This window comes from Puma concolor, chromosome C2 (assembly GCF_028749965.1).
Source record: "Puma concolor isolate L17-30 chromosome C2, mPumCon1.1.hap2, whole genome shotgun sequence".
In the NCBI taxonomy this organism is placed as follows: Eukaryota; Metazoa; Chordata; class Mammalia; order Carnivora; family Felidae; genus Puma; species Puma concolor.
The window spans coordinates 152,779,005-152,799,184 of NC_141675.1; the positions used below are offsets into that span (position 1 = coordinate 152,779,005).

The 20,180-nt window shown below is 50.1% G+C and overlaps 1 protein-coding gene across 2 annotated transcripts in view; it reads right to left on the reverse strand.

Moving 5' to 3' along the window:
* Nucleotides 1–20,180, reverse strand: part of KCNJ6 (potassium inwardly rectifying channel subfamily J member 6) — a 276,710-nt gene that overhangs the window by 189,437 nt on the left and 67,093 nt on the right. For both annotated transcript variants that reach the window (XM_086675967.1, XM_086675968.1), the window contains exon 2: nucleotides 8,546–8,597. In XM_086675967.1, coding sequence (XP_086532093.1) covers nucleotides 8,546–8,570 — 25 coding nt within the window. In that variant the 5' untranslated portion in view covers nucleotides 8,571–8,597. The remainder of the gene's footprint in view (nucleotides 1–8,545; nucleotides 8,598–20,180) is intronic.

The following is a 20,180-nucleotide window of genomic DNA, read 5'->3' on the forward strand; positions in this document are numbered from 1 at the left end:
CTCTAGAGGAGCCTCCCCTCCCCTCAGCCCACTTTCCACTTCTCCTGTTTCTACCAGTCCTAAGAGCTGTGGTCCTTCCAGCTCTCCTCTTGAACACTGGTGGAAAAATCACTTCCTCTTTCTGAGCTTCAACTGCCTCATCAATAAAACAGAAATACAAATGACTTGGTTGTCCCTAAAGTCATGGCAGCCTAGGCAGACAGACTCCCGAGGTGGCCGCCGGGGGACATTCAGGTTGACCACTCCTGCACGAAGCATGTATTGGTGGGAAGCGGTGGTGTGGGTGGACATTGCGGACGGAAGCCTCAGGAGAGTTCTGCAGTCGACTGGCCAATCCCACCATTGCTGCAGAATGAGCCACTGGGGTCTGTTTCGCTTTCTTCCCGCTTGGATCTAGAACAGTGATTCCCAACCTCTCAGCAGTCGGGGACTTTGCTCCCCAAGGCAAATGAAGTAATGTCTGAAGACTGGTTGTCATAAGGCGGGGCGGGAGCTATCAGCATCTGGTGACTTGAGGTCAAGGGTGCTCTTAGACATCCTCCCATGCACAAAACTTCCCAACTCAGAATTACCCAGCTCCAAAGGCGAATGGTGCCCAAGTTGAGAAACCCCGACCTCAGTCCTCCGGGTTCCAGAGGAAAAGTGCAGATATCAGAAGAGTTTCTCCGTGACCAAGTCTGACACGGGTCAGAAGGTGGGGGTCAAAGCGATCTCCGAGATCTTGGACAGAAATGAGCTTGAGAAAACGGGTCTAGCCCCATCTCCACTGGCACCAAGATCAGTAATCAATTATACAAATATCAGGCACCCTATGTGGAAATTTACTCACTTTGCCGTTTTGAACACTATTGTGTGTTTCTACCAGTGAAATCCTTTGAATTACAAGCTGTTCCGGGACAGGCTCTTCTGGGGATGGCGAGGGAGGAGCCGACTGCTGGAAGGAGGCTGGGCGGTGCGAGGCAGATGGAAACCACGGGAGCAACGGTCCTGCCTTGAGGGATGGGCAGGGAGAGGCGGGCGACCAGGCGGGATGAGGAGCCTACCTTCACGGGGACGAGGCTCAGGCCACCGAGCGGAATGAGGATTAGAGTCCATTACAGGCCCTTCGGCCTCAGAGCTGAGAGCTCTGATTCCACTGAACACGCCCCTGATCTCAACTGGAGAGCAATTATCCTTGAATTTGAAAGATGCTTTCCAGTAAGGACAAGCGTGTGCCTCATAGTGGAAAAAAAAAAAAAAAAAAAGATAACCGCTTTTTGGAGGCACACAGACAGGGAAGCACCTGCTGACTGTCTTCGGCTTTGGATCAAAGGAAGCTTTGCTGCCGGGTGGTAGGACTGACATGATGTATTGCCAGGGGACCATATGTGCAGTGGGACCTTCTGGATAGATCTCCGTTCCGCTGCCCCTCTGAGCTGGTCCCCCTCTCGGCGGCCACCCTTGTGCTCCCTCCCCTCATCCCCCAGGGCAGCCAGGAATGAATTCGCAGAAATGAGGCTGCATGGGTCCTGAGTTACTAGGCGAGGTGGCAAAGCCAATCTGGTGGGCGTGAGCGGGTGAGCCGGTTTAGGGATATGATCTAGCTCCGAGGGTCCAGGGAGAACGAGAGAACCGGCCTCTAGGCAGGACTTCCAGAACCTATCCCCAGAAGCACCTGTCAGAGCTGCTTAATAAGGCAAAGGCTGCTTCTGTCAGTCTGAATGCTGGCCTGCACCCAGCCCCGTAGCTCATTAGGGTCCGTGCACCTGCGGGAGGGGGTCGGGCCGGCTCCCCATCCACATGGGGGGCTGGGAGATGAGAAAGGAAGGCGGGTGGGGAGCCACCGGACGGGAGGCAGAAGGGAGACCAGGCGGGCACAAGGACAAACACCCTCCGCCAAGGGGGAAGGCAGAGGAGAAGAGAGGGCAGGGCAGCCAGGGAGGGCTGAGCTTGGCAGAGCCCTGGGGGCTTCCGGGAGACCTGACACTTCCTATCAGACGGACCCTTTAATTCCCTGAATGGCTTTCGCCGAGGAGGTCGTTTAGAGGAGGAGGTAATGCAGCCTGACACAGACCGTGTAATGGCAGGACGGAGTAGTCAAGAGCAATGAGCTGGACTTTACGTTGGTCACTCGTGAGATGATGCTGTGCCTTCCCGTGTGGGCGTGACCTTGCGGCACGGATCTCAGCGTTTAAAGTGTCTGAGTTTTATTGGAAGGGAGAAGGTATGTTTGAAAACGCGCTCCCCGGTGGACCCCGATTGAGCACCCTGGTGACTTCAAAGAATAGCTCTGCCCTGCCTCAACTGTCCCACACGGCCCCCAGCTCTCGGTCCAGCTGAGAGGTCAAGGCCTGCCGTGTGTGCTTGGACCAGTGGCTCTGGTCCTTGCCCGCCGGGGAGGGGGCTGCAGGGTGTGCTGTGTTCTCCTAACACCCTGCCCAAGGGGGCCCAGCCTGGGGCACAGACACCCTGTGTCTGGGAGGGCGGGCACCTTCCCCAGGGGATAAGTGGCTTACAATATCCCAGCAAGCAGGACAGGCCCCGGGGGCGGAACATAAAAGGGGATCCTGCTTCCATTCTCCTGGTCTCAGGAACCCTCAGCTGGGGGACAAAGAGACCCTCAAGGCGAATGCTGATACCTGCTTCCTGGAATTCTCTTTGTCTTGCTTGTTCCCACCTGGTTTCCTTTCCTTAGGTATTTCTTCAGGATCTTTGTTTCTCTTCTAGGCCTCGGAAGGAATCTCTAACAGCCATCCCATTTCCTGAGTAGCTCTAAGGGGCCGCCTCCTTCCATCCCCTGACCTAGGGGTGACGGGGGTGACTTACGGTATCCCCTGCCATTGCTCAGAAGTGAGTGATCTCCCTGTCCCCTCAGGCTCCAATCCCTCTGTGTTGGGTTAGAGCTGGCCTTCCGCCCTCCTTCCAAGCACCCCTTTCCATGTTGGAAGTTGGGCGTGGCGTTGACGTGTGGCTAAGGCAACGAGAGGAGAAGTGACACGTGTCCCTTCTGGGTGGAATGTTAAGGTGCCGTGTCGATTTGCCGTGTTCTCTCGCGGCGGTGGAGATGGGCCCTCCAGGTGAGCCGAGCCGTGGCCGGCCAGTGTGGACACGTGGCCTGAAGGAGAAATTAACACGCACGTGGGCACGTGTGGCTGTGTCAATGTGTGCCTGTGTGTGCGCGAAGTGGCAGAAATGCTTTGTTAGCAGAGCATGACCTGGCCTCTCCCGACACTTTCACAGCCGCCCCATTTGCACCTGCGAGAGGAGGGGACCCTTTTCCTACAAAGGGGACCCTGACCAACCAAAGCATTCCCTTGACTCAGTACCTTCAAATCTGAACCCATCACATCAGTGCCTCAAATCACTCTTCTGCCAGCGTTCCCGGCCCAGCGGGGGGGCTGGTGGAAGCTTCCGCCAGTTTCCTTCCCGAAGCGCAGAGCCTGGGTAGCGTGCGCACATCCTTCCTCCTCCTCTCGGTCACGTCCCCGGTCACGGCCTCTTTCACACACTCAGGTCCATCCTCGACGGCGGCCCCAGCTCCCGTCTGCCTCTGCTCAGAGATCCGCCCCTCACCCCTTCGCCCCTGGGAGACACCTGAGCTGCGCCCTAGTCCTTTGACGATCTGACTCGTGCCCACGTGCCCAGCCATCTGCTGTCTTGCCACCCGGGCTCCTCGCCGAGCCCACATCAGCACTTTGCTCTTCCCTCACACCTCTGTCCGTTCCTGTGCCGGGTGCTGGGTGCCTGACACTCAGATTCCCATCGGCCGCCTGGTGGCACCCCCACACCCTTTGGGTGCCTTTATGATGCACATGCGCGCTGCAAGTCCGTGGAAGGAGAGCTTTGCGGGCCATCCGTCCCCAGGCTGCACGCTTGTCTGGCAGCCTCTGCCAGGGCCAGACTCTGCACAGCGGCTGGTGTCCCTTGCCTCCCCAGAACGCCGTGCTCGGTGCGGCCAGGGACCCTGTTTTCCCGCCTTCTCCCGCCTTAACACGACGCCAGGGTTAGGACAGCGTCTCCACACGGAGGGAAGAAATGATTAAAGAAGCCACTGCATTTGCACGGGGTTGATTCAATGTGCAGTGATTGTAGCTGCTTCTCCCCCTTCATTTCTTCTGACACTAAACCGTTTCCAATCTAGGCTGACTTTGGGCGGCGTCTTGCATCCCGGAGGGATCCCCTCTGCGTTGATGCAGACGGCCGAGACCTCCAAGCACCCACAGAACAGGCCCCCGGCTCTGGTTATGGGCGGTGGGGGGAACCACCCAGCCCCCTCGTCCTCTGCGCCGAGCTGGGAAGGAACCGTCCTGGAACGCTTGGGGCACAGCTGACGTTCAGCTGTGTCTTTGGGAATAACAACGAGCGGCACTCCTCTTTCCTGTGCAGGTGTGCCCCGCAGAGGCAGCAGGGCGGCCGGGGTTGGCCTTGCGGCCTGGCAGAAAGGCTCCTGGGGAAGGACCGGAAAGGGATCCTGTGGCTGGCAGAGGGAACGCTCAGGGCACGTGTGCCTGAGAGACGCTGGGCAGGTGGCAGCAGGAAGCCGAGAAAGTCAACCCCTGCCAGCATTTGGAGCGAGCCGCGGCCGGCCTCGTGCACCATTTGCCACCGCGGTGACGACCGAAGACGCGCGGCGCTGTGGGGAAGGAGGCAGAAGTGTGACGCCAGCGGGGTGCTGGGTGGGGGGCTTTGGAAAGGGGCCCTGCGTCCTGGAGGAGGCGTCGGGGCCAGCGTCCCTACCCGTTCCGCCCTGTAACCCCCATCACGGTGCGCAAGACGGATATTTGGTTATAATCCACGTTATTCACGGACCCAGGTCGTACGGCTCTCCACCCCCTGCTATATTTGACACGTGCCCTGGAGCTCGAGGTGTGGGGAAGATGCACCAGCACGCATTGCCCGGGAAGTGAATTATCTACAGGAATCCACATAAGCACAGCCTACCAAGGTAGCTCAGACAGACCATGATCCCATAGCCCCCAGGTCATTTGCACGCCTTTGGACATCTCCAATCTGTCACTGTCTGACTTAGATTCCAGCAGCTAGGGCAGACCCTGCCCTCCCCAACGTCATCTCCAATGACAGCGCGATGCAAGATGGGATTCCCTCGTCTGGGTCACCATATGCCGATTTATAGACAAGGTTGGCAGTCCCCACTGGGTCAGCCTTTCAGCTTGATTTCACTTAGTGGCTGGGGTAGTAAAGGGTTGGTACCCGAGGGGCAAGCTCAGAGTGATCTCTTCCAATGTGGGTTTTGTTTTGCACCATTTGGAACTGGGCTTCTGGTGGTGTAAATATGAGTATATCTGTTTCCAAGGTGCAGACACAGATTAAAATGTCAACAGGCAGTGGTAAAAAAAATCAATAGCCTTTGAAAGGTTGAAAGTCCACAGCTGGTTAAGGCCAGTGTGCAGTTTCCTAATTTTAGACCGTCTGTGAACACCTCTCCGTGCCTCCTCTCCTTTCTGCCTACTTGTCTTCTTTTGCTCCTTGTGATTTTGTACCTTTCCTCTGGGTCTCTTTTCATATATATTTTTTTCCCGGGTATTTTTCTCATGTGAACTTTTGCTGTCTCCCTCTTCCTCCACACAGCTGATTTTTTTCCTTTCTCTATTTTTCTTTTTCCTTTTCGTGTCCCTCCTCATTTCAACCGTGCGACATAAACATATTTTGAAAAGTCATCTCACTTTTATCAAATAAAGTTTCTTTTAATTAAACATTTAAAAATCTGCTCACATGGGGCGCCCGGGTGGCTCAGTCGGTGAAGCGGCCGACTTCGGCTCAGGTCATGGTCTCACGGTTTGTGGGTTCGAGCCCCTTGTCAGGCTCTGTGCTGACAGCTCGGAGCCTGGAGCTTGCTTTGGATCCTGTGTCTCCCTCTCTCTCTCTCTGCCCCTCCCCCGCTCACGCTCTGTCTCTGCCTGTCTCTCAAAAATAAATTAAAATTAAAAAAAAAAAAAAAACCTGCTACCATTTCTGTGTCTTCTGTTTGCCCTTTTTTGTAAAAAAATTGGGACACCGCATAGGCTTTTTTGAGGTGGCGATTAATAGCCCCCGGAAAAATATATTCCTTCTCCCTGCTCTGGAAGATGAAGAAGTTACCTATCTTCATTACAGTATTTGCATATCCATTGATCACATTTGGACCCGTATGGTGACAGGAGAATTGCAATCCCATTCTGGTTCAACACAGAGATGTTCTCCTAACCAGATGGTTTTCGCTTGGCAGTTTAACAAGCAAAGTGTTTACTGACTCTGAAAAACCATTCAGTGCATTGTGTCCTGGGCATTTGTGGTTCTGTTTATGTCCCTTTTCCCCAGTGGCCATGGATTTGATGTTCCCATCAAATGCATTGTGTCGTAATTGTATGCTAATTCTTTGCTTAGCCTACGGATAGAATCTCCCTACATAATTATGTATTTATTTCCTTGTAGATTTCCTATGTAGAATCAATGTATAGCTGTGTACATTATTCCTGAGTTTAGTTTTGATGAAATGTTTATTAGTGTTGACTGCATGATTAACTTTCATAGCGAGGGCCTACAAGAATTCTGCATTTTTTATAGTAGTGTTCTTTACCTCTGTAAGGCTCAGGCGACTGGACTGTTGGGTGCGATTCCAAGATCTGTTCTCACTCTTTAAATTTCCTTGTGTGTTGAACAAGTCCATATAATCGTTTTCATAGAAGAATGGCAATACCCTTTCATCTGCCCCAAGGGTTTGGAATTCAATTTTTACAGACTTCTCTTAAGCCAATGGATTCATAGATCAAAGTCATTAAAATTATTGCAGAGGTAACCCGGAAACCGAAGCCCCACAAATCAGCAGTCCAGTGGGGGGCTCTTATTTAAATGCATCTGGATCCCACAGAGATAGAAAAATTAAAACACCTTTATCAGAAATTGTGACCGTGTCGAAAATATTGACTCATATAGCACCCTTAATGTTTTATCTACGATTCAGTTAGACTAGTTAAAAAATTCACTGAACTAGAGTATCAATTTCTAACACGGAACTAATTATAAAAACTATTAGCATCACAACTCACACACAACACCATCCAGTTCAATTTGCCCCCACGCTCAAGACTCCATTTGTTGAAAATGATGCTGGGTTCCAGGCCATCGATCCTTCCAGCATTCAGAGAATCTACAGGTCTTTTGTGCTGGTGACTTTGGAGTTAGAGATTAGAACAAAATCTGCAAACGTGCTGTGGATCGTCAATCAGCTGGTGTTGTCCACGGTCCCTGCATATTTTGACCAGGTTCGTCAGTTTTGTGACGGTACTGGCCACCTCACTCTTTCCTTCTAGGTCTGAGAAGAGTGCATTCCGTGACTTAGCTCCTCTCCCTTGCAGAGAACCAATTTGGGGTTTTTCAAACCAAGGAGCAAATGCTTTGCAACGTTCCAGTCTGCAAGACTACTGTCAGAAAGACGGGTGAGGCAGAGACAGGGCAGGGATGATACAGAAATGAGTGTAAGAGAGGCGTGTAAATGCTGGGGGTGGCTGTGCAGTCCCCCTGTGGAGTCATCATTTACATGGTGAAATTAGCATGCGTTCGAGATAAAGGAAATCAGGAAATTAGGGATTTGGGGTCAGGAATTAAAAAATTCAATGTAAAGAACACTTTACCATCATTTTTTTTCCGGGAGGGGGTACACTTTGGGGGATGAGGATTCATTGACTATGCTACAGAAAGACACATATTTTAATAGTCTCATGATTTAGGAATAGTCGAAGGAGAAAGCAGGGGCCAAGATAAATGTGGGCAAGATTAACGCAGTCGAATTTAATAAGGTGTTCATGGCCCGAATGATGATGGAGAAGTGTCTGCAACCTTCCCTTGTAACTTGAGATATGAATTCTATCACCAGGACAATGCATATTTCCAAAGGGGGAAAAAACCCCCGCGTTGTCTGTTTATTTCATATCCACGCGGTCTTTAATATTTAAACTTCAACGTACAAAGCCACATGTCTCATTTTGCAGGAGGAGGTATTATATTAATCCCTCTTTCCTCTTAAGAGTGCTTCGTGTGTCCCGTTTATCTAACTTACGCGCTTAGAGCCTGATACCACTGATCTGTTCCAAACCCGAATCATTACCAGTTACTTCCACATCAAACACCCCAGTTTTAAATCCTCGAATCTGAAAATTCGGAAGCACACCGGAAAGGTTTAACAACGACAAGCCATTCTTTCTTTCTTCTCTTTCCATAGGCTGATGATCCAGCCTATGGAATATCTGCCCATAAAACGTGAGCTGACTGTACCTAAACCTCCGAAAAGCGAGATTGGAATTATGGTGGGTCCCGATCCGCAACACAGACCTACAAACAAAACCCCATACTGGGGTAACAATTTCAGCACAGAGTTCAGTCCCACACAAGACGACTTTCAAGTAAAGCACCTTGTAACAGCAACACAATCCCGTCTACGTGAAATAGACCTCGGTGATCACAAGAATGGACGAGAAAGACAGATAATCACAAAGCAATGGGGGTTTTGTGTGACTTTGTGGTTTTCCATTTAAAACCAGAAATAAAGAAGAAATTTCCAGTTACTCACTCATGGATTCTGTCAACCTGGCCATCGCTGTAGTTTCTTCTTTGTGCTTTTTCTGGAGATGAGAAGAAAAGACATTCATGTAGAAGACACCTCTGAAATGGGAACTGACACAAAGGATCAGATAACAGCTCTCTTTCTTTCTTTTCTTCCTCCTACATTAGAATTTGGTCACCGGTGATGAACCGAATTTAAAAATCTCATGTTCTGGCTACTACATAATCAGTCACCGAAAAGAGACTTTTAGGGCATTAAAAAACCTTGCCATTGCTCTTGGAAGGGAGTGTCTGTCACACTGATTTTGGATATATATAATTGGTGACGCACAACCAGTTTCAAAACCTCTCTGACACTGGATTTTTGACATCCATATGCCAATCTTTGCTTTCTATTTTCTCCTGGTGAAGCTTTTTTGGTATTTTTGGAGCTGGTATTTTTGCAGTCATTTGATTTCTTTTTTTTTTTTTTTCTAAAAGCTAAGTAGATTTTATACATTTTTCCTTTGTCTTACTTTTTTGAATTCCTGGGGTCTTTTGAAAGTTATCCCTTTTGATGGGTTTATAACCGTATCTATTTTGGGTTGAAACTTTTTGTTTCAGCTGGGATATAGGTTATTACCCACTGAGTTTGCGAGCCAGAATGATACATACATAAATGGAATCTGTCCTAATTGAAAAATTACTTTGAGCTGTTAAGAATAATGGTCATCTCGACTATAAAGTTCTCTTCAGTTTTTTCAGATTTCTTTAATTTCCTTGGGTTCTTAACATGTGCAGTAACTGAAATATTGGCCATTGTTTCACTTTTTTGTAGCCTGATTCTTTTCCTGAGTATGAAACGAATACATGCTCATTATTGAAGAACTCCAAAAATACTGAAAAATTATAAATCAGAAAATACAGTTCTCCCCCAAATCACCCCCCCCCCAGAGGAAAATCACTGTTTACACTTTGGTGAAAACCTTTTTATTCCCGTTTCTGTACCTATGAAAATACGCAGATACGGAAATGTAATTCCTTTTTTATAGATATAAATATCTACACTATCCGTACAACATCATCAGCTACTTTTTCCCTTAACACCACATCCCACATCCTTCTAGGTCAGTGCGGTAGACTACAGCACATTGTTAAAAGACTGTATAGCATTCATTGTGGATGAAGGCACCGGGATTTCTTCAAGCAGATTCCATTTAATTTGCTCACAAGTTTCCACTATTTTATAAAATGCTGTGATGAGCATCCCTGAACTCACACCTTGGTGCACCTGTCCTGTTAACTACTTAGGACAAATCTTAGGGTTAGAATTGTTCAGGAAGTAGGGGTACTAAGAATTTTGACACATATCAGTTGTCCCCCAAAACGCTGGATCTGGGAGTGGATAAAAGTATTCATTTCTGGGACACCTGGATGGCTGAGTCAGTGAAGCGTCTGACTTCAGCTCAGGTCGTGATCTCGCGGTTCATGGGTTGGAGCCCCGCGTCGGGCTCTGTGCTGACCGCTCGGAGCCTGGAGCCTGCTTCGGATTCTGTGTCTCCCTCTCTCTCTGCCCCTCCCCCGCTCACATTCTGTCTGTCTGTCTGTCTGTCTCGCTCTCTCAAAATTACGTGAACATTAAGAAAAGATTTTTTAAAGTCTTCATTTCCTTACATTCTTGCCAACTTGCCCATAGCATGAGAACATTTCCCCCCTCAATCTTGGCCAAACTGATAGGCGAAAAGCCAAGTTTCTTGTTATTTTCTTATTGTCCTTATTCCTTCCCTGCCCTTTTGTTTCTGAACAACCACAGCGTTCCTTCACGTGCAATCAGTACCTCATGGACTCTCGGTTTCACGTGGTCGTGCTCCAGCCCCTCTGCCATCAACATGTCGGTTCCTAGAAGCCAACGTGGCATCTATCACTCCCCGTGGCCACAGTAGAGCGCTGAGCAAGTCACAGCTGCCTGGCTAACGCTTGAGTCGTCGCGGCTCGGGTGCTGGCACGCGGCTCACAGAATGATTATTCACCCTGCTGGCGCCACTCTTCCCAAACTAGAAGAGTCCGCTCTCAGTGTCAACAAACCACTCTGTACATCGCAGGTACGCGTGATTTTCAGGAGGCCTGAACTCACAGCCACGCGATCGGCGCGCTGCCTCTTCCTTAAACTGATCGTTGCCCTTGAGAACAGAAGGACCCGGGAACCGCGACCCACCCTCCTACCTGCGGGGGCATCTGACCCACGATACGCAGCCTGCCGCGTGGTTGCTGCCCGGATGCGGGAACGGCATGACTATGGAGGGGCTAAGAGTGTCAACCGGGGCAGGCGAAGAGAAGCTCGTCGCGGCTCACAGGGATGGGCACAGCGGCTGCTTCAAAGCGGGCCCACTCTAGCGGTTGCTGACAATTTGTGCATGAAAGCAACTCCAAGGTGAGAATTCCATGACGATCATCCGTGACCTGTAGGACAGGTCTTGTTCTGCCTCCGCCTGCTCTGGGTTGACGATCCACAACAACCCTGTGCCTAGCTCTGCTGTCACCCCCCCTGGTGACACGGTGCCTCCTGGTATCCTGGTGTGTGGCCTGCTTTTCCTTCATTCTCTGGCTCCGTGCTCCTAGGACCTCACCCTGGATCACTGCTCACTTCAGCTTGGCCCTCCTGCGATGGCCCCAGTGGTGAAAGTCCCCAGAGCACCGGCACCCAGATGCCAGGCATTATATCCTTCTGAGGCCCTGTCAGTTTCGTCCATCTTCCTGTGGGTGGCACCACCTTATTCTTGGGACCCAAGGACCCTGCCACCTTTTGTACCTGGTCCTGCTGGTGGGTCGGCCTTGCAGCTATTTATTTTGAGGGAAGGAGGGAGACACAGAGAGAGAATGAGCAGAGGAGGGGCAGAGAGAGAGAGAGAGAGAGAATCGCCAGCAGGCTCCACACTCAGTGCAGAGCCCTACGCAGGGTTCGATCCCACGACCGTGAGCTCACGGCCTGAGCTGAGATCAAGAGTCAGAAGCTCAACAGACTGAGCCACCCAGGCGCCCCACCCCCTCGCAGCTATTTTCATTCAGATGTGTCGGATGTCCCAGTCCTGGGGAAACCAAACACTGCCTGTATCAGCATTTCTCTCCTCCCTGTCGTCGAATGGAAACTTTTGACGCCAAGGGGGGGAGGGGACCTTAGAAACCCTAAATTTAGCTCTCTCAGTTTGACTCATCCATATCATAACTTATGCTGGGAATCATGGCATCTGTTTCCGTGTTCAGTGGTTCAGTCGTTCTACGGGCTGTCTTCAAACTCCTGTCCCGCCCGCATTATCATCAGAGGGCGGAGGGTTGCACCTGCAACCCCGCTGAAGCACTGACATCCCACTCTCGGCCCCCAGCAAATCCTCCACCTCGTCTCAAGCTCAGAGCTTCCTCCAAACCAAACGTTCCGGTTACCAGCCTTACAACACTGGAGAGAGGTTTAGAATTACGGCGAAGGAAAGCTGGAAGAGATTCTTTAAGAGATCGTCAAGTCCAACCCTGCGGGGACACAGTCGAGGAAACCGAAGCCCCTGCCCAGAGCGGAGGTGCCACCGTGCGGGTCTCTTCTCCTGGTCGACAGCCTCTACTCCCCCGGAAATAGGAAAGGCCACCGCCCGCGGGGATACCGAGACAGGAGTCCTCACCCGGTGACCTCGGTGTCACGTTGGGGTTTGCGGCGTTTGTCTTCTCTGTGTCCCACAACAATATCTCTGATTGTCTACAGACGGCTGGTGACCGGCTCTGACCTCTCCGTTGGGCTTCTGTTAGGTACTGGACGACTCCACCCAGATGCTCAATGGATGTTCCAAAGCAACCTGCCAAAGCTCCTCTGTCCCTCACACACACTTCCGCCAGCCCTCCTACCCGGGCTTCTTTCTCCATTTTCTGCCTTCAGTTTATAGCATCACCACCCACGTTGCGCCTAAGCCAGAAGCCTGAGAACACACCTCCCTCTCCTTCTTCCACACCCCCAGTAGTTCACATGTCTTCAATCTAACCCCCCTTGGCTGCTACCTTTTAAAGGGACCATTAGTGTTGCTTCCACCTGCCTCGGGTCGCACCTCAACACCGAAGGGCTTATCCTGCAGCAGCCCCGGGGGTCTATCTAAAATGCAGACTTGACCCAGGAACGCCCAGCTCGAAATCTCTCAGACTTGTCTGGCAAGTAAGCAGTCAGTCCTGGTCTTTCTGCCAGGGCCGCTTGGCGGGGATGGTTCTGTCCTCCACGCTCACTCTCTTGTTGTAGCTACTTTCCTTCCCTGGCCATCGCTGTTCCTTCTGCCTGGACACCCCAGTTTCCATTTCCTCTTTGTGCGCCCAAATTTACCCCCAAGAACTCCACTGGACACAAGTAGATCTGTGCATTTCCCCCCCTATTCTACTGACCACGTTTCCTGACTTTTACGTCTACGCCTGTTCATGCATCCTTGTATCACACCGCATCATTTGTGACGGGGGTAAGAGATTCCAGAACCTTTGGGAAAGTCAAGTCCCGCCTCTCCGTAGCCTCCTCTGAAGGCTCCCACCAGTGCCGCTATCACGGCCAGGACGCACGCGTGGTCAACCAGAAGTCTCTGTTACTGAAAAGCCCTGTGGTCCTGAGCAAGTCATTTTATTTTTCTTGGCCAGCATCCTGGGTTTTCTCTTTACAGGCTGGTCGGCTGTTCGCTAAGGTGCCCCCAGGACAAGGGAGCCATGTGAAGAGGATGTCTATAAGTGCTTAGCTTGGGAGAGGGTGTGAGTATTGGTAATATTTTAAGATTTAAAAAACAGATGTGTTTGCTTTAAGAATTTTCCTTACGAAATATCTTTCTTCCGGGAAGCAAGAGTTTCGATACTGGGGATAAAGAACAGGTTTACCCCTTGTAAAATGAAAAGAAAACCGGAAATGCAGGCATCTGTATTTTGGCCTGAAATCTTATTGTTCTTATTTACTGTGTCTGTGGTGCTTGCATGTTCTTATCACTTTGAAAGAGAGAGAGAGAGAGAGAGAGAGAGAGAGAGAGAGCGTGAGTGAGAAGTACAGAAGGTGGAGAGTCCAGGAACAAACCTAGGTCTAGAAAGCTGTTGGCCTTGGCTTTGCCATTTCTTAGCCAGTTCCCATGAACTTCTGGGAGCTTCAGTTTGCTCATCTGTAAAGTGGGATAGATAGTGTCTCTCTGTGTTTCCTCGCTCACAAGCCCGTTGTGAGAAAAATGAGAAAATGTGTGTTAATACACTCATGGATTATATCCCTGTGTGTGAGTGTGTGCGTGTAGTCATTATTCTCTTTGGCTACCATGTGAGGGCTGAGGGTTATGGTCTGTTCTTGCTATTTGAGGGCGAATAGTGTCAGTGGCTTGTGGCCACGCACCTCACATCCCCATTTCCAGAACCTTCCACCAGAATACAAGGTTCCTCTTGGAAAAGCTGAATTCTTTTGCTTTGGGAGCCACGCTACTTACCATTGTGTTGTCATGCATTTAATGGAATAACAGAAACACTTAAAGTTTCGAGGAATCATGATGACGTGTTGAAGCAAAACATGCCCACAGATACTTGAAAAAAATTCTGTTGTGTTGAAATCACATCAAACCCCTCAGGTAGAATATAGGCCCTCAGGGATAGCGGGGATTTAGTTTTCTTATTGTTTGTGTTCTTTCTGCTATACCTGGGGATGTAAATAAAAGCTCAACACTTTTATTGGTGTGTGTGTGTGTGTGTGTGTGTGTGTGTGTGTATCTATGTGTGAGAGAGAGATTTATGCCCACACTCCTGTTTCAGCTGAGGACTGCGTAGCTTTCTGCTGGGACCATGCCAGAGATATACTTCTCTCTGTCTGACATGACAGAGAGGTTTTTAATGAGGGCAATTATAACTGAGTCTAACTGTAGCTCAAAGCTAAGCCTAAGAAACTCTGTGTGTGTGTGTGTGTGTGTGCATGGGGGCGTGGAGGGAGGCAGAGAGAGTCATATGGGCAAAGCTTTTGGAGAAGGTGGAAGGGGGCTCTTCTGCCCATGCCACCAGGGGCTCCTTGGCACCCCGGGCAAAGACCTGGCGGGGCTGAGCGACGCCCGTGTCTTCAGTGGTGCTAACTGCCTCGCTTTCTGCTCCCCAGAAACCGAGCCGTTATGGATGAGGGGGAAAACTCATCATAGTTGATATATTTCAAACCAGTCATATTTACATCTTGGGTATTTTTATCTCTCTAAAATATGTCCTTCTATTCGTCACCAAACTGTGATTTTTTTTTTCAAGTTACAACTGTTTGAAGGAACATTTATATCAAGGGGGAAATCATAATGCTATTTTATGAACTTGTGTCCTCAACTGGACCTCACCTCCAGGTGAAAGCTGAGGCCCTCCAATCTCCCATCTTGTTCTCAGGGTTCTCTACAAATGCGCCGGCTGTGGTCTCCAGCCTCAACGTCCCTCCCCCCTCTTTCCCGACGGGATGCCACTGCAGGTCACGGCGGGGGGGGGGGGGGGGGGGGAGGGCTGATCTAAAAGGAAAATACCACATCCTCAAACAGCCAATCAAATGAGTGCCCTTATAAATGGTACCGTATGTATTGTCTTGAGTAGCCACTAAAATATAAAGGCGGGGGATGTAAGAACCACACATCAGCTCTTTGTCAGCATGCAAGCATGGTTTGGGACAATAAAAATCGTAACCCCTAACATTTCTTTCCCACTTAGTATCTAGCCTGGCGGCGTGGAGAGCGCATCACTGGACCATCCCACTGGATTCTCACAATGGCCCCACGAAATGGGCACGGGTGTCCACACTTTGCTGATGGGGAGGTTGAGGCACGGCGAGGTTGAGCAAATTTCCCTGGGCCACACAGCTGGCAGAGCAGCAGAGACAGGTGTCAGGCCCAAGAAGTCTCCCTTCTGCACCTGCCTTTTTCACCTTGGGGTCGCCTGCGTCCCTAAAGGGGGGGAGGAGGGAGAGAGAACAGAGAGGGGAGAGAAGGAAAGGGAGAAAAGAGAGAGAGACAGACAGACAGAATGAAGTTCTAACCCACGGGACCAGAACGGGCTCACAGAGGAAGGGCTGCGATGTGTCAAGAAGAAAGGAAGAATCATGAGGGAAGAGGAACAGTGAGGCAGAGGATCTTAGGTGGAGACACAGCGCAAGGAAACGTGGGGGAACCCGGTGCCTGTGTAGCAGGTGCCTCGTGTGGCAAAACACGAGAAGACGATACAGGGCCGACGTTGAAAATCAGGGTGCACGCCGTGGAGGGCTATGGTGCCGGGTGCCGTGATGCCAGGCTGAGTCGCTCAGGGGGGAGATTTCGGCTGGGGCTGGGGCGGTGCTTGAAGCTGCGAGGGGAGGACGGGGGCCAAGGTCTGAACCTCCAAGAGCACCCTGGGGAAACAGCTCTTTCCTGGAAACCAAGGTGCAGAGGGGTTTGAAGAATTAAGAACTTGCCCATCAGAATGTGATATAATTTTACCCAGATAGTATTCCTCCTTGATTCATTCAGTCAAGGCTCCTACAGTGATCTCCAGTTTTCATGGTTTGGGCTGAAAAACCCGGAGGGAACTGTTTGAAGGAGGGCCATGCAGGATGTCCTTGGGGATACAGCCTCCTTTGCACAAGGTGGGGAGGGCCACTGCCCCACCCAGACACCCTTTCTAAGGTCCCTTCTGTACAGGTCACCCTGCCGGGTTCCTGATGAGGACATCACCATGGCCACGTTGACCAGACCGGCAATGGCTCTAATGCACTGAGGTAGGAGAAGGTCATAAAAAAATGAAATCAAACTCAAGGTTGTGCTTGTACTAAATCCCCTTGATTCACCTGGGCTTCGGGATGAGGGCTCAGGTTGGAAGAAGGGGTTTGGAGGACGTCCTTTGGTGCCTCCTGGGAAGCATGGACTTCATGGACTTCTGAAGGTTGAAGGGCTAACAGTTGGGAAACTGGTGGACCCTCCAGGTGCGGAACACCTCCAACCCCACCTCTGCCTGCGTCGTCCCCTGCTTGAAATTCTGTGGGCCAACCTCTAGACTCCCAGCACCAACATCCCAGCAACGTTTCCTGAATGCCCAGTGTGGTTGGTTTCTTTGAATAGGATGAGTGACTCATTCCTCCTTTCCTAGAGCTCCTGGAAATATCATAAAATGTAGGACAAGCATTATCCCCAAAGTCATACCAAGAAGTTCCTTTTAAAGAAGATACCGAGCCAGGCTGCAGAAGGGCACAGAGGATTTCTAGGCAGCGGAAGTCGGCAGAGCCTGTAGCCGGCAGCCATCGGGGGACTTTTTCCCAGGCAAGCACTCCTGCTTCTAGGAGGCGTCTCTGCCAGGGTCAGCCCCAGCCTCCCCAGGACTCAACTGCCAAGGACTGCGTCTCGGAAGCAGCAGGGACTCTTCTGTCCGTCTCTCATCACCCAATCCGTTGCTTCTCTTCTGGGTCAGCAGCTCTCAGAAGGTTCGTTTTGCCTCCAGCGCCATCTTGCAGGAAACCTACCCCTCACAGCGGCCACTGCCGCTCCTACCTGCTTTCATCCGAGGCACAAGCTTTGCTAACTCCTCTCTGTTGACCAGAAAGGGTGAGCAGATGCCGTATTCTTTCCTTCCTTTTCCCTTTACTCTCCCGGTTGGTCCACAATCCAAGTTCTGGGCCCGGGGAGTCGCAATGGCCGGTCTGCCCTCCCAGCTCTGTTCCATTCCGTGGTAGGTCAGCACCTTCGCTTCAAAACCTGGCCTCCATGTACTCCTCCAGGAGCATTTCCCACCCCTCCTCGCTTCTAAACTATCCTCCAGCCAAAGGAGCCCCTTTAGGGACCTGAACACATCGCATGGGCTCACCCCTCCTCCTGCTTTCTCTGCCTGCACAATTACCCCCTATTCGTCATTGAGGACTTTGGCGCAGGTGTGTTTGACATTGTCTTGACATTGTCCCCGACTGTCCCTTTCCTAGTGTCCGCTCTCGGCACCCCAGCACCTGCGCGTGCTTCTGTCACAGGACTTCTCATTTCTGGACCCGCGGCTGTCAAAACAGGGCACCTCAGAAGCAATACTCATGACAACTTCAGGAACAGCTGGAGAGCAAAAAAAGGATGAATCCCTTTGTTTCCAAAGAAGAAAAAATAAAATCCCGAAGGAAAACTAAAATACAAGTAGCATGAATAGGGTTTGTTTCCTTGTGTTGTCAGGAGTTTCTGGACATGGATTGCTGACTGATGATTTGTACAGAACATTCCAAAAGGGTTTTTGCTCCGGGATGTGGTGCGATGAAAGGACCTATGAAGAGCCGTTCCAAAATTGTTTTGGAGACGTGGTCCATTCAAGGAATGGACCCCTTAGAAACGAATCACCTGACCCGGCAGATTGACTTTGTTTTAAGGAGTCATTCAAGTGGTGGGACTGACATGGTCACTAGAAGGCCTTATGTTTGTCTAACGATGCAACGCTGTATTAAGGAGCCCTGTGCAAAGGTACTGTGGCAGGATCTTGGTTACACAAAGAAAGCAATTGCTCAGTGCCCAAGATTTTCTTGCCTCCTAATGTTTTCCTATAGTTTCCAATGGCAGGAATGAGCCAGCTTCCTCCCCCGGGGCTGTGCTCTTATGTACCGCCTGAGACCATTCGTTATGTTTCCCTTCAAGAACTGGCTGGGTTGTAATGCAAAGGAAGGGAGTCAATGAATCATTCATTCATTCATTCATTCGTGGCTCAGGCTTGTGAGGCAATGATATTGCAGAGCTTTTGAGAGGGTTATGATCATGTTTTTTGACAGGAGATTCACCCAATCATTTAAGACGAAGCTGCCCGATATTGGATGACCCACGTGGGGATCCCCCAATCAGATGGGTAACCAGTGGGGTACAATGGCAGCTCCTGCCCAGGCCGGACCAATCTTGGGCACTGTCAGCATCCAGGAAAGTGACACTGTGACACAGCAGAGCCTCCAGGGCCGCTGAGAACCCCCGTTACTGGAGTCACCCAGGAAGTCAGCTTGTTGCGTACGCGTGTGAGAAAGAGTACAGGGGACAAGGGATTTGATTCTTCAATCTCTCATCTGTGTCGATAGTTATAAAAGACACTAAGTTGGAGGAGTATTTTTAAAATGTTACTTTGCAAAATTCAATTTCATAACCAAATGTGACATTTACTGGGCTAGAGAATGAGGAACATTTATTGATAGACATCATATCATTTTCTGGTGCTCCTTTTCACATATTTTCAGCTTGAACTTCTGTTTGGGAAGAGGAGGGAAGAGAGCGAAAGTGACTCCTTTATTTGGTACTTTGCAGCTGATTCTCAGCAGTATAGATCTCAGAGAAGAAAGGAAAGTAAGAAAACACCACTCCAATCTTCTTCTTCTTCTTCTTCTCCTTCTTCTTCTTCTTTTTTGTCGTTCTTTGTTTTTTTTCCTTCTTTTTATTTAAAATTTCCCTGACTTCCGCTTCTGGGAAGATGGGAGTGGATGTAGTTTTTCCCCTATTCCCCCCACTAAGTACGGCTAAAACTCCTTGAAGATTGTATTTTATATTTTATAACAAACATAAGAAGGCTCAAAAAAAGTGGGGGGAAGAAGGGACACCAGCCAGGGATCTTGGGGTGTTGAGTTTCCTGGTTTTTGCTTTGTTTTGTTCTTATATCTCAGAGTGCCTACTGGAGAAGCCAGCAACTTGGAAATGTCAGCAGGTACAGATAAAAACATCCCAAGGGAAGTCTGCCACCTCTAGCAAAAAGACCAGAAAAAAAGGCAACCTAGAAAGAAAACTTTAAGACCTCAACTCCTCTACTCGAGCCAAACGCCACAGAAAATAATTACCAACCCCACCCCTGCCCCCCGAGAGTAGAGGATGATATGGGAAGGCTAGACTTTCACCCTTACTAGGCTGTGACAGGTGCCCCAAACCTCCTGCCAGGGTGGTTTCAGAGAAGACAGAGAAAGAAGCCCAGATTTGCATCCTTACTGAGGGGTAATGGGTCCCCCAGAGACTACATGGGATGCCTGGACTTAACCTTCAAAATCAGCAGTAATGAGGCAGCTTCCCATTCCCACCGGGGTAGCATTAAAAGGATCCCAGTGTAGAGTCAGCACTTCCTTTCACTGCTGAACAGGAACAATGCAACTCCTCCAAAGTGTGGCAGAGACCATAGGGGAAGCATAATGAGCTGCCTTTCTTATTCCAGCCAGGGTGGTATCACTGGGGGTCCAGTGGGGAGCCTGAACGCTCGTCCCCACCCACGAGCAACAAGGATCCTCCCCTACCCTGTCAATGGAGACTGACATCCCAATAAGCAATCCCTTAACCCGCCCAAATGGTGTCAGAGGGGCCCTGCCATAAAGAAGCTGTAAATAAGATCTAGAATCTTATAACGTGGCACCCAAAATGTCTAGGTTGCGATAAAAAGAAATCACTTGTCACAACAGGAGTCAGAAAGCGATCACACCGAATGAGAAAAGAGAAACACTGACACTGACGTGACACAGATTTTAGAATTATCTGGGAAGGATTTTAAATCAGCCGTCATTCAAAAGTCTCAGCAAAGAAACAGCCATGCATCAGCAAAAAATTTTTAGAAGGTATAGAGAAGAACCAAGTGGAAATTCTGGAACTAATAATGATAATAACGGAAATGAAAGACTCAGCGAGTAGGCTTAGCAGCAGAGTGGAGAGGACAGAGAAAAGAAACAG